Genomic DNA, 15425 nt, shown 5'->3' on the forward strand with positions numbered 1-15425 from the left:
TGTACCTGTCAGGAGCCCTTAAGTGAATCTATTCAAGGTAGGACTATTTTAAAAGAGCATTTACTTCATCTTAAATTACATAATGTTCAGATACAATATGTTACAATATGTTCAGAGCAACAATAGCAACATGCCTGAGTTGATAATACAAAACAGGCATGGTCTGGGGTACCTCTTGTGTTCCCCTTAATTTTAATGACTTTTTATTTGTTTATTTCATTATTGCTTTTTTAGACAAAATGCCCTATTGATTGTTCACTTATCAGCTTGATTTTTGTTGAGATTTGCAGTATCAGTGGCACCTGCCGACTCAGCCTCAAGCCTCCTTTAATGCAAAATCTCACACACTACTGCTGGTCCCAGTAAATCAGCAACCTCTGACCCATGCCCCTCTACATCCACTTTCACTGAATATATTCCCTCTTACTCAGCCTGCTCTAACTGTAATTCCTCTCTGCACTCTCTCCTTTCTGACAGTCCTTGTTCTTTGCCAATGGACTGTGAGTAATTACTCAGTAAGTTGCATTTACTTTCACTTACTGTTTTCTGCAGGTGTAGCATAGTGGTAAGGAGTCGGGCTTGTAACTGAAACGTTCCTAGTTCAATCCCATGTTAGAGCACTGCTGCTGTGCCCTTGGGCAAGGTACTTTACCCAGAATTGCCTGAGTAAACACTGTATGCTTTAAAAAAAACTGTATTCACCTATATTCAGGTACTTACTAGTCTAATGTCACTTTATATTGTTGTATACAGACTGTGTACTCACCTGTACACAGGTACTTGCTGGTCTGACCACTTCAGATTTATAATACACAAAGTATAGATCATATGTGGCCCTACAGTGTGTTAATGAAGGAGCGGTCACAGTGAGAAGCAATAAGAACTTAAGCCATAAAATCAAAACCTTTATTTCCCAATAAACTAAAGCCCATTGTGAGTATAGTATGCTTAATATGAGGTCAAAACAGGGTCTACCTATGCACAGGTGAGTATAGTGTGTAAAATATAAAGTGTGTGTGTGTGTGTGTGGGGGGGGGGGGGGTTAAGATTCAGTGTTAATACAACTCTGTGAACTTGTGTTACCTAAGGAAGAAGTTGTTTAAACTGATACTTGTTTGGCCATAAAAAGGGTGGTGCCATGTCCGCGCGCGCATTGTTGTTCCCGTGCAAATTTGAAACATTAATTATCCAGGCAGCGGGTGTATTGTATTACATGATTGATCAACAAATAGGTTTAATACCATGACACTTAATTTTTGAACATTTTGCGTTGTTTTAGAAAGTTCATAAGATCTCAGTAGGACTAAATCTAACAGCAGTTAGGCATTTTATTCGACTACTTCCCCGAGCGTAAAGAACACGATAGAGAGACAAATACAGGCTGAGTCACTCCGTCCGCGCCTCCTCTTGATTGAAATTACTAAGAACAATTTGTCTGAAACAGAAAAATATGAAAATTAAACTGAATCATTAACCAGTAGTTATTCCTATTCAAGATAACATTGTGACTTTGTGCAACAACTGGAAATCTGTTCTGAAAGAAACTTTATTATACATTTATAATCTCGTGAATGGTTGAATAATGAACAGAATGGGTGTCTCAAACTCCACGTCTTCATTAATACATGAATTGTATCTGCACTAAATGTATATAACCTCTTTTCAGGAAACCTTTTTACCTGAGCATATCATGTTCCCATAAATCAAAAGGCATCATACTGCATACTTTTAAGGCCAACAGCACAAACCAGTGTGGCATTTAACCTTTGCCCTCACAACCATACAGCACAGAAAAAACACAGCTAGCATGATCAGCTCTGTACACCTCTGGCCTTTGCTACATGCACAGCCGTGCACACCCTGCAAGAAACATCATAGCATTTAGCAGGTAAACTGAGCAGCCAGGCAGCAGTGAGACTCGTTTTGATCATTTACAGCGACTGGTCATTAATTTCACTTTCAGCACAAATTAGTTTTTTGATATGCAGAAATGTGATCAAAGGTGAGTCTTTGCACCTGTTTGCAAGAGGGGCTGTGAAGGAGGTGATGCTTCATAGGTTTAGGAATCACATTTAGTGACACAGCAACAGTATCAGTGAACATCACTTTGGTGTGAAAATGTTTGCAGCCCCTTTTCAGAGCTTTAAGGGCTGACAGCTCGGCAAATATGTTTCCTGTTCAACAGGAAGTAACCTGTTGCTGAGTTCTCATCTACATGCATCAGTCTGACCACAAAATCATAATGACAATGGTTGACAAATGTTGAGCAGTGCTATCTTTTCTGCGGGAGGTGGTGTCTTTTAAAAATAAATAAGGATCCATTAATGAATACAGTTTCATCCTGTTGGTCAATTTTGTTTCAAATTACAAAAGCATTTCAGTGTTTTGCACTTGCTTACTGACATGGATTTGAAGGGCGAATATGAAACTGAGGTTGCGTATTGGAAAAAGAGAAAGGTGAGTACACAAGTCCATAACACAACTTGGTAAGTGTGAGACACTAATGAATATGGGGTTTAATGTAACTGATACTAATCAACACTTTAAACCAATCATCAGTTGAAGACTGTTCCTGTTTTATTTTTTGTAAATAAATAAATGCATACAAAATTCCTCATATCTAACCATAAGACTACATTTTTCTTAGCAGACCCTGTTGTCCAGAGTTGTTTGAACAAGTTGAGCCAAAACATTTGAGCATTTTGCACTTGCTCACTGATGTGGATTCGAAACTGAAGTTGTCCATTGGAAACAGAGGAAAGTGAGTACAGGAATCCATAACTCAAGCTGGTAAGCATGAAAAATAGAGAAGAAAGAATATGGGGTTTAATGTTGGCTGACCATATTGCAAGCCAGTTGTTGATTGCATACTGTTCCTGTTTTATCTACTTTAAAAAATCTCATATCCAATGTAAGTTTTGCTTAGCAGGCAGTCTTGTCCAGAGTGCACTTACACAGCATACAGTATTATAAGTTATTAAATAGAACAGCTGGATATTTAGACAATTTGGTCCCTGGTGCATCACCAGGGACTGGAGTGGTGCCGCACCTGGGAATCAAACAAGCAACTTTCAGGTTTCAAGCCCTGCTCCTTCCCATTATAAGGACATTTTTCAAAGCCTGCCCTTCACACACACACACACACACACACACACACACACACACACACACACACACACACACACACACACACACACATAAATATTTTCCATTTGCTTTCTTCATTCCAATGTAAAAGTTCAAAAAGTATCATATGACGTATATTCCATAAAACTACGAATTAGAAAGTTTGGGCCATTTGTCCAGTTATATTTTTCTGCAAAACAATATAAAAACAGAAAAAAGTGCAGTCCAATGTATATTGTCCAAGAGATGAAATAATGGCAGTAGTAAGACAGCTGTCATATACAGACAAAATCTACTGGTAACAATATCAAGACAGGTATCAGTTGAATCAATTTCCCATTTTTATCAGCACTGGGACTGTCACTAGCACAAGTGGGCTAGCAACAACTTCATACTGAGTTGAAGCTCTGACTGTATGCTGGCCAATCAGAATGTCTGCCAAATTAACTTAAAATGAACCCACAGCCCCAGGGCTATTGTTATTGGTGTAAGACACTTTCCTAGTGCCATGTCTCAACTGTGCCGTGTCTCTCGTCATGTTCCATTGGAATTATATGCATAACATGTGTGATGGAGTGCCGTCACTACGGTTGAGTATGCGCTCTGACTGCCATACCAAAGATCCTGGCTGGTTTGGTACCCCGTAGACCCGGGTTCGAGGCCGGGTGGGGTGACTGCTCTCGCCCTTTGCTACAAATGGTGTGAGAAGTGGGATGGCTTGCTGCCATCGGAGGCGTGCCCGGTGTGTGAGCTGTATGAGGGACCCCCAGGTTCGATTGACCCCGGTGTGTGAGGGACCCCAGAGATGGGTGAAGCATGGTGTGAGGGACCCCAGAGATGGTTGAAGCACCAGTGAGTGGGGTGCCCTGGGAAGGGAGAAGTATGGTGGGGGATGCGTGAGGGATGCCATGGTGTGTGAAGCGCATGGGTGCGCTTCCCGAAGGGGAGGGCAGTGTGACGGAGTGCCGTCACTACGGTTGCGTATGCGCTCTGACTGCCATACCAAAGAGCCTGGCTCTTTGGTGTGGTGATCAAAGTCGCATGTTTGGTACCCCGTAGACCCGGGTTTGAGGCCGGGTGGGGTGCCTGCTCTTGCCCTTTGCTACAAATGGTGTCAGCAGTGGGATAGCTGGCCACTTAGTCTGGTCAGTTAGTTTGCACAGTATTGTGCCTGTCCTCAGGTTCTCATTGTTCATTCCCTTTGTTTCATTTTAAAAGCTTGCTGTTATAATCCCATGCATAAGACACATGGGTGAGTGAGGTTTGAATTGACCTTTCTCTAAAACACCTTGCATTGTAATATTTTAACACTGTCAAGATTGAAATGTTGATGCTGTCATTTATTGTATGATTGTAAATATCCAGTCAGATCTAGTACCAATTTATCCCCATTGTTGATGTTTAGGCCTCTGCTATGGCTCAACTGATATTGGAGGCTCTGGAGCATTTGGGAAAGACACACTTTAAAAAGTTCATATTCTATCTAAAAGAAAAAGTACTGGAAGGATATGATCCCATTCCACGGGCTCAGCTGGAGGGAAAGGACTTGCCAGATGTTGCCGACATAATGGTGAATTTCTATGGTGAAAAAAGGGCCCTCAAGATCACTGTGGCAATCCTGAAGAAAATTCCACGAAATGATCTCGCACAGAGACTGGGGGGTGAGCAAGCAAAAGGTAAATTGTGCAAAAATGCTTTGCATATCAACAAGCATGAACATCTCCCCACATCTTCCACAAAATGAAATGAAAAGCATACTGCAAAGAAGTGATGTTACTGGAACACTTATATTTACATTTAGTCATTTATTGGACCCTCTTACCCAGGGAAATCTACACCCTCTTAAAGAGGTGTAGATTTAAAATGTAACATGAATCATCTGTGTTTGCTAAATTTTATCAGCTGGCCCACTACATAGACCAGGAGAGGCAGGGAACAAAACCACCACACATGAGATTCAGAAGGGTGCTAAGGGGGAAGCCAAGATTAGTTGCTATCACTCCCCAAAAAGATAAGGCCCTTCAATAGATTTGTTTTGTGTGTAGTAGATATGAGATGAAATGTAATATTAAATTTCACAAAATCAGAAAATGAGTAAATGTTTTGTGGTTACTAAATCAAATTGACTTAGATAAAAACCAGCCAGAATGTAATATACTATTATCGAGAGACAATATGTATAATTATCAATCCATTTTATGAAATGGATATTCCACTCAAACCCTTTGTATATCATGAATATTCGCACAGCCTGATGTATGAATAAAGGAAAGAAAAAGAGAACTTGTTCAATAATACTAATAATAGTAACAATGATAGTAATCGTAATTTTGTTTTCCTATCAACAATTTTTCTCGTGGGAATAGATCATTTGATAATTTCTTAACATTTTATAATTAATAAAATTTTAAGAAATTATCATCAAATAATAAATAATTTCATGAAATTTACTGTATAGTGAGCTGAATGTATCATATCAACAAATTACTGAAGCATGTTATCTTCAGTTGGAAACACATACGCGTCAAATTAACCTAGAACACCACATTTCACAATTGTCTATTCTTAATTGCCTACTTAATGTTCTTAAAAACTCATTTTCTTTTTCCACAGGTGATGTTCTGAGAAGGGTGCAAACCAAACTGAAATCCAAGCTGGTGATCAAATTCAAATGCATATTTGAGGGGACTAGCAAACAAGGACATGACATTCATCTCAATAATATCTACACAGAGTTGTACATAACAGAAGGGGAAAGTGGGCACATCAATAGTGAGCATGAGGTGAGACAGATTGAAACAGCATCTAAGGAAACAAAGCAGAGTGCAATCAAATGCAACAACATCTTTAAACCCTTACCTGGTCAAGACAAATCCATCAGAATTGTTCTGACAAATGGTGTTTCTGGTATTGGAAAAACAGTCTCTGTGCAGAAGTTCATTCTTGACTGGGCAGAAGGAAAAGCCAATCAGGATGTTCATTTCATATTTCCTCTACCTTTCCGAGAGCTGAATTTGATGGGGAAGGAAAATTATAGTTTGATACAACTAATTGAGTACTTTTTCCCAGAAATGAAAGAGTTTGAATCCATCCTGAATGACCAGTACAAAGTTTTGTTCATCTTTGATGGTCTGGATGAGTGTCGACTTCAGTTAGATTTCAAGAACAGCAGAAACTGTTGTGACATAACGGCGTCAACATCAGTGGATGTGCTGCTGACAAACCTCATTAAGGGGAATCTGCTTCCCTCTGCTCTCCTCTGGATCACCACCCGACCAGCGGCAGCCAATCAGATTCATTCTGAACATATCTATCAGGTACGACATACAGAGGTAAGAGGGTTTAATGATCCACAAAAGGAGGAGTACTTTAGGAAGAGATTCAGTGATCAGAACCTGGCCAGCAGAATTATCACACACATAAAGTCATCAAGGAGCCTCTACATCATGTGCCACATACCAGTCTTCTGTTGGCTTGCAGCCACTGTGCTTGGGAAAATGATGAGTGAGTCAGAGAGTGGAGAAATCCCTAAGACTCTGACTCAAATGTACACGCACTTTCTAGTCATTCAGATGACAATAAAGAATCAGAAGTACCCTGGAAAAACTGAGACAAATTCTGTTTTGAAGAAAGAACTTATTCTCAAACTGGGGAAGTTGGCTTTTCAACAGCTGGAAAAAGGAAATCTGATTTTCTATGAAGAAGACCTGAAAGAAAGTGACATTGATGTCAATGAAGCTTCCGTGCGCTCTGGGGTATGCACTGAACTCTTCAGAGAAGAGGCTGGAATGGAAATGAAAGTGTACTCCTTTGTGCATCTGAGCATTCAGGAATATCTTGCTGCTCTGTATGTGTTTCTGTCATATAGAAACAGTAACAGAAATGTCATGGACCGCAGCTTCCACGGTGGTTTCTTTAGGTTGATCCCTCGCTCAAAATTAGCTTTGTTGCTCAAGACGGCAGTAAAGCTGGCCTTGCAGAGTGAGAATGGACACCTGGACCTTTTCCTCCGCTTCCTTCTTGGCCTCTCACTGGACTCCAATCAGACTCTCTTACGAGGCCTACTCACACAGAGAGGAAGCAGCTCACAGAGCATTAAGAAAACAGTCCAGTACATTAAAGACAAGATCAGGGAGAATCCCTCTCCAGAGAGGTCCATCAATCTGTTCCACTGTCTGAATGAACTGAATGACCATTCTCTAGTGGAAGAAATCCAAAGTTACCTGAGCTCAGGAAGTCTTTCCAAGCAAGTTCTCTCACCTGCACAGTGGTCAGCTCTGGTCTTTGTGTTGTTGACATCAGAAGAGGAGCTGAATGTGTTTGACTTGAAGAAATACATCAGATCAGATGAAGGTCTTCTGAGACTGCTGCCAGTGATCAAGGCCTCCACAAGAGCTTTGTAAGTAGTACAAGTCCTGAAGCTGCAATGCTCTGAACACAACAATTACAAATGTGAAAAGAAGACATCATTGCAATTATGATTTTGGATGCATGCCATCTGTTTCAGTGGCATTGTTAGTTCAAATCCTATTGTTGAGGGTAGATGGACTTCCCCCTGTCCAAAACTGACTGCATAGAAACTGCCCAGTCGCTACTCATGACAGACTTTTCTGCTGCATGTAGCAAGTTTATGTTCCCCTTACAGCAGACACTGGAAATCTTTCATTTGTAGAGACCAGGCAGAGTATCCTTCTTTTATATGAGAAAAAATATTAATATTTCTCAATAAAATCAGCTTTAAATACCTGAATAAAATGTGATTAAAAAAAAAAAAACTTGTGATCAACAGATAATAAATAATTCCTTTCACATGCATGTGTAGAGACGTATTGTGGCAGTTCAGAAATAACTCATGTACAGCACCATGAAGACTTTAGCACAAACTCTAGTGTGATAAAACTACTATAATGTAGTCGCATGGCCTTCGAAGGGTCCCTACTTCTGTATACCTGGTGAACTATTACATTATTAACTGAGTGTAAAAAACCAAAATACCACACTAACCCTAACCCTAAATACCAAATTTGATCTGGCCCATTGTGTGTGTTTTTCTATTATGTCTGTGCATTTTCCAAACATTGACTTGTTTGTGATTGTCCACAACTTACTGTCCTCTCATTCCTTAAAAATTATTTCACTGTAGGTTGCATAGCATCAGGGCACTTTTGTGGAATTATCTCAAGATCTCATGACATGACTTTGTTTCCAGGCTGAACAGCTGTAACCTCAGTAAGGAATGCTGTGAAGCTCTGACCTCGGCTATCAGCTCAAACTCCTCCAGTCTGAGAGAGCTGGACCTGAGTGACAATGACCTGCAGGATTCAGGAGTGGAGCTGCTCTCTGCTGGACTAAAGAATCCACACTGTAAACTAGAGACACTGAGGTCAGTTCTTCTGTGACTTGATATAATATACACCATTATATTAGGGTTAAAAATTATAATAGAACAGCTCTTTGCGTACTACTACACTTTTGGTCCAAATATGCAAAACTCCAAACATGGAAGAAATAACAAAAAAAACTTCTCTGAAGAGGAATTAAAGTTGTGTAACATTAAGTTTGTACCACCTGTGTTTATGATATAACCAACAAAGGAAATGATGCTAAAAACACATTTAATGTATCTTGTAATGTGAGTACAATGTAATTGTAAAAATATAGATTTTTGTGTTCGTAAAGATATGAAGCCAGAAAAAGAAAAACAGCATAGGTTCTTTAGCCGTCTGAGCAAACAACTTGGAGCTACTCCGGCCTGTATTTATACATACTGGACTGTATGCCTTTGGTTTGAATTAGTTTGCGGATGCTGTGTGTCTGTTATTGTTATGAATTGGCATAATTTGTGTGTGGTTATGAATGAAGCAATGCCACACACATTATGAATGTTGTTGATAATGTAAGTTTTTGTAATACAGTAGCTACAGTAAGCATAAGTAGTTTCTGTATCTGGCGATTATTTTAAGTCTACTTTTGTATGGGTGTGTGTGTGTGTGTGTGTGTGCGTGCGCGTAGTGCATTCTTTGTGATGATATCATTAAAATAGTGTTCCCCCACAAAAAAAAAAAATCCCCACTACACCACTGCTCAGAGCCTACTATTGTCTTATTCCAATAATACAAAGATCTGTGGATCTGTGTAGTTGTAGTTAGTGGCAGGATGGTGACACCCAGCTCGTGTAAGTTTTTAATTGTTTTGAAGTAAATGCAATCCTTTGATACACTCATACACCAAAGCAACTATTCCTTACACTGCAAGTCACCCAGTTCACCTAAGACAGCTAAGTGCCCATTGGAAGATGGGCATGACTTCAATGACATCATCCAAACAACTTGCCTCTACCTACTGAGGCCAAGAAGAGTGTCAAAAAGTGGTGAGATGAGGAACCCCTGCCAATATGCCAACCCCTATCCACAGGAGAACCAGTGCTGTGGGCTCCTGATCATTGTTAGTTAATGACATGGCTCCAGCTCCTGTAGGTAGTGTGGGGGCTGGGGGTTGTGTGGAATTATCTGATATGACATCATTTCCTTTCCAGTCTGAACAGTTGCAACCTCAGTAAGGAATGCTGTGAAGTGCTGGCCTCAGCTATCAGCTCAAACTCCTCCAGTCTGAGAGAGCTGGACCTGAGTGACAATGACCTGCAGGATTCAGGAGTGGAGTGGCTCTCTGCTGGACTGGAGGATCCAAACTGTAAACTGAAGTCACTGAGGTCAGGTTTTCAGGGCCTATATAGTGGGGCTACACTGATATATCGCTTTAGCAAGAAAAAAAAAAGGAAAGAAAAGAAACTTGCCTGTATGCAAACGCAAACCTTGTTTTACAAAAAATATAATAGGATGCCCATGTTTGATCAAATGTTTTGCTGGGGCATTGATTGGATCTCAGAGAGAATCTTTTGCATTTAACAATATAAACATTATTAAATAGTACAAGCACTCACTTCCTATTCAGCTGAGCTGTGTGTCAGAGCTGAGAGACTGAAGAGCTTGTCTTGTTCTTTCTGTAGGTTGTCACTATGTGGAGTCACAAAGGGAGGTTGTATTTTTCTGGGTTCCACTCTGTGTTCAAATCCCTCATACCTCAGAGAGCTTGATCTGAGCTACAACTGCATAACAAATGCAGGGGTGAAGCTGCTCTCTACTGGACTTGAGGACCCCAACTGTAAACTGGAGACTCTGAGGTCAGCTACTTACCAGCTCGATTGCTATACCTGGTTATGTAAAATATCAAACATAACAGTTCTGTAAGAACTGTTACGGAAGCGTTACACTTTTAAAGTATTGTGTTCATAATTTTACATATTATACATGTTAATTATACTTATTTTTATTATATTTTTGAATAACATTACATTTTCTAAACTGTTAAAATCCTTGCTCTCTGTAACAGTAATATAAGTGAGTCAAGAAATGTATCTTAGGATGGATGGAATAGATTTTAAAAAGTATGTTTTATGTTAAGTGACAGACATAAGCAGCTAAGTTTCCTTTCTCTCATTTGGTGCCAGTAATTTCAAAAGTTTAACTTCAGTGCCTTGGTCCTGTTAGTTTGGGGGCTGGGGGTAATGTGGAATTATGTGATGTTACATGATATCATTATCAGGTTGAACAGTTGCAACCTCAGTAAGGAATGCTGTGAAGTGCTGGCCTCAGCTATCAGCTCAAACTCCTCCAGTCTGAGAGAGCTGGACCTGAGTGACAATGAGCTGCAGGATTCAGGAGTGGAGCTGCTCTCTGATGGACTGGGGAATCCACACTGTAAACTGGAGATACTGAGGTAAGTTCTTCAAGAGCTTGTTACACAGACTAGATTAATTTTCTAAGTTTAAAGAAGTATGTAACGACCTCTTTAAAATACAATGTATTGTATATTTACTGTAGTGGGTATCCTTTTTCAAAAAGATGTTCATTTGTTTTGATAATTAACAGTACAAGATAATCTGAAATTCTTACAGTTTTTAACCAGCTTTGGGCTACCCGACGCTTGTAGAAAACCTTGTACATTCCTCTCCATAATTAGCTAGCAAGCTAACTTAACTAACAAGCTAAGTAGCTACGTAGCTAGCTGTCTGTGCGGTTTTAATATTTAATCCACCTATCCTGATACCAAAAACAGAGTTGTTGAACGCGCCATGCGTGTGATTGATTGCAACTCATCGTCAGCGAAAACTATGACTAAAACCATTCGTCAACAACCATTTTTCCCATAACGAAGACGATTAACTTGACGAAACACGTTTGGGAAAAACAGTAACGATATCTTTTCGTTGTCTCTGACGAAAAATGTGACGAGACGAAAATTTCCTTAGTGGGCTAAGACATTCAATTTATCATTACCTCTTTTGAATATGTTCAATAGTCAGACGTTTGCACGCAGTGCTGAAAGTACACTCGATGTCCTTCCGTAGCGCAGTTCTTCCTAACTTAACATGCTGGCGAAAAAAACCAAGTTATATGTCTATGCTGTTTGGAGACTTTTCTAGCGTTTGTTTACGTTAATATTTTAGCTCATCTACTATGGTTATGGATGATGTGGTACATTTTTGTTTTATTTAGTACAACACGAACATTGTAATATGCATATTTTCGCGGGGAAACGCGCATCAGCGTTAATTGAGTACATGTTTTCCTCGCTGGTTTAGCATCCTTGAATTCATCTTACTGTTGCTAACTATACGCCTAATTGTTTTGGAGTTAAAAAATAAATCAACTACCGGATGGTTCGGTTAGTTTGTAAAAGTCAATTTAACCATCAGTTAGTTTTACAGGCGAGGTACATTATAGAACATTATAACAACATACTAATCTTATAACAAAAATTGAACTTGACATTTCCTTGTCATGAAAGCAAAATAATATTAGCTAGTGAGTAACTGCCCTCAAGGTACAATTTTAAGTTGAATATGTGTACTGTACTTTGGAGTTGAATTGTTTGTAACCTTCTAAATTACAATCCTGCTTGATATTCCGTATATTAAGTCTATTCAAACACTAGCACACTTGATTCAACCTGTCAGCTACTAAGCAAGACCTTTATTAGTGTAAATAGGTTTGCCAGTGGTGACAGAATACATCAAGTACACAGCTTAAGAGTCCCAGATGAAATCTGACAATAGTGATGTTCGCTATTTTGCCATCTTAGTGATTAAAACATTTTGTGTGCTCAATGAAAGGTTGAGGTTTGCAATGATGTAATAAAAACAACAAAAAGACAAAAATGTTATTAAAAAGATGAGACTAAAACTAGGCTAAAATGTCCAGAGTAAAACAAAGAAGGGTGAAATGACTAAAATGTAACTAATATGTGTTTTAGTCAAAACATATAATTTTAAAAAAGCTGACAAAATTAACACTGGTTTGCGGTAATACATGCAAATGTGGCGCAAGGGGAGATATATATATATGTATATATGACCACTTACATTGTCTCCTCTTGCAGTTTGGGTCTCCTTTTGTGTTCTTATTGGCATGTGTCACATCATGCAACCTTGGTAAGGACACCTGTTTTGCATCATGCTCGGTGGGGAAAGTTGTTGATATCCAGCTCTGTTGATTGCACATGCGTGATGTTAAACACTAACAACCTTACATTTGACAATGTGGTTGCTTGGTCCCCTCAATTGCTTATCTTAATATTAAGGCTTACTGTCCCTGATATCAACCTTTACGTGTTAGGTTGCAATCGTAGCAAATCAATCAGTTAAACTTTCATCACAGTTAATTATTAATTATTAATTAACAAAATGGTTGATATTTAGAGGAGATATACTACATTCAGTAAGGGCATCGTTGCAATCAACATGTGCTGTGCTGTCGTCAACCACATTCTGGTTGTCACCAACCCAACACAGAAATGTTGATATCGGAGACACTCAGTCTTGACATTGAGACGAGCTATTGAGGAGACTAGAAACCACAATGTGTTAATCTGTCAATGTGAAACATGAGGTACGAAAGTAGGCCTATGTGCTCTCTTCAATATTTTGTGGACACAATGCTAACGCGTTTGTGTTTTTCGTGGACAAAACGCGTTGTGGTGTTACATGGTTTCGTAATGAATTTATGTGTTTCGTATGTGTGTCTACGAAAAAAGGTCTGTTACATTCAGCGCCCCATATAGGTGGCCAACCCTAGGGTCAGACTGACCCATTACATTATTGTCATTTAGCAAATGCTCTCATCCAGATTGACTCATAGGTTATAGTGGAATCCACTTATACAGCTGGATATTTTCTGGGGCAATTGGGCGTTGAGTACCTTGCCCAAAGGTACAACAGCAATCAAACCAGCAAATTTTTGTTATAAGACCTGCGCCTTACCACTACAGCTGAACTTATGCCCCTATGTCACAAACCCCTATGCCAAACAATACTTATTTAAAAAATAACAGTGTAAACTCAGTATTCCACAGCCTAATAATGAGTTGACTGTAAGTGTTTTACAGTTTATCCCCAAAATATTATGACTGCTTGGTTTGTTAAGATATCTTGTTGGGGTATCAGTTTGATCACTGGGGTATTGCCTGAAAAAGGTTTTTATTTAGATGCACAATGACTATAAAGGAGTAAAAGCAGCCACTTCCCACTTAAATGAGCTACGTGTCAGAAGTTGGGAGAATAAAGAGCTTTCCTCCTTCTCTCTGCAGGCTGTCACTGTGTGGAGTCACAGAGAGAGGCTGTGCTTCTCTGGCTTCTGCTCTGCATTCAAACCCCTCACACCTGAGAGAGCTGGATCTGAGTTACAATTACCCAAGCAACCCAGCAGTGGAAAAGCTCTCTACACAGCTCAAAGATCCTGATTGTACACTGGAAAAACTGAGGTAAAGTGTTAGATTAAGCCCTGGATTGATTCCTGTAGTGTTGCTATACCGTCTGTATACATGAATGAATCTGCATTCAAAATAACACAGAGAGTAGTTTGGCCTTGTGGTTGGGTATAAGTTTAAAGTTCTAAATTTCAAGCTAAAATGTAATCATTGTCAGTAGGTTTACAGTAACATATGTTGTGTTACCTCCTTGTTTACCCATAACTTTAATTTTTTGTTTGAATTGTTGCTCTGGCTAAGAGACTGCTAAACGCAAGTAATTTAATGTAAAAAAAGAGAGATTTCTGGATGGGTTCAAATGTGAAATGTGGCATTACAGACGTCTCATCAGTTGTCAGGACTGCGGCTCCCTAGCCGGGTTTGTTTTGTTTTTGTTTTTGTTTTCCCTGTCCATGTGCTTTTGTTTTTTTCCTGTGTTCCAGCCCTGCCCTGCTCTCCGCCCTGTCTCCGCCCACCTGGTCATCTGACTGGCTCCACCCGCCTACCTGCACACCTGAACCCCATCTTGTCATCTGCCTTGCCCTATATATTCCTTGTTTGTTTCTTGTCTCATCGTGAGTTCGTCTCAGTTCGTGTGTGTCGCTACAAGCCGTTTGTTCCTGTTCCTGTTCCTGTTCCTGTTCCTGTTCCTGTTCCTGTTCCTGTTCCTGTTCCTGTTCCTGTTCCTGTTCCTGTTCCTGTTCTGCCTGCCTGCTGTTTATCTGTACTCTTGCCCGTTTACTTGACCACGTTTTTGGATCCGATTTTTGGTATTGTTAGCCGTGCTTTTCTGGTTTTCCGACTTCGCCTGTTTTGACTACGTTTTCTGGATTCCCCGTGTTGGCTTTATTAAACTTTGCTTTGCGCACCCTATTCCGCTGTCTGCGCTTGAGTCCCTGCCTGAGCCCTGACATCAGTGCAATGATTAAATTTACTCCACTTTTACAGTTTCCACAGTCAGCATTAGTACAGCTACAGTGTTGTGGCAGCAGTGGTCAGTGGTACTTTGTGTATTGAAAACAGTAGGAGTTACTGAACTGTTAAAGGATTTGGCTGTTAAGCCTAAATAAAAGTTGATTTGTTTTGTCAGACCAGCAGCAAGGATCAGGAATGCCTGCAGCCGTGAAACAGAGTTAGCTTGCTCGCTGGCTGTGTACTGATTTTGTCAATCCCTGCCATTTATGGCCTCAGTTGTCTAGGGTGTCTTCTATTTCATTTTGGTCTGCTAGTTCCAAGACAAACACTGGATCGAAATTCTTTTGACCTCATTACTCTGAAATAAGATTACCATATATCATATAGTACCATATAAATCATCTGTTTCACGACAAGTACACACAAGTTTTGAGGGCTCAGGTTTTGATCATAAAGTGAAGATATATATATATATATATATATATATATATATATCTGTGCTCTTCTATACACACACAAACACACACACAATATGGACAAAAGTATTTGGATGCCTGACCATTACATTGTAATGACATTGT

At 39.7% G+C, this 15425-nt stretch overlaps 1 protein-coding gene across 1 annotated transcript; it reads left to right on the forward strand.

Annotated features, from left to right (window-relative positions):
* Positions 1 to 4693: 4693 nt before the first annotated feature.
* LOC118772196 (NACHT, LRR and PYD domains-containing protein 12-like) lies at positions 4694 to 13948 on the forward strand. The gene is made up of 7 exons (XM_036520501.1): positions 4694 to 4787; positions 5740 to 7525; positions 8336 to 8509; positions 9662 to 9835; positions 10133 to 10306; positions 10729 to 10902; positions 13771 to 13948. The coding sequence occupies exons 1-7, from the start codon at positions 4694 to 4696 to the stop codon at positions 13946 to 13948; spliced, it is 2754 nt and encodes a 917-aa protein (XP_036376394.1).
* Positions 13949 to 15425: the final 1477 nt, after the last annotated feature.

This window comes from Megalops cyprinoides, chromosome 2 (genome assembly GCF_013368585.1).
Source record: "Megalops cyprinoides isolate fMegCyp1 chromosome 2, fMegCyp1.pri, whole genome shotgun sequence".
Classification (NCBI taxonomy): Eukaryota; Metazoa; Chordata; class Actinopteri; order Elopiformes; family Megalopidae; genus Megalops; species Megalops cyprinoides.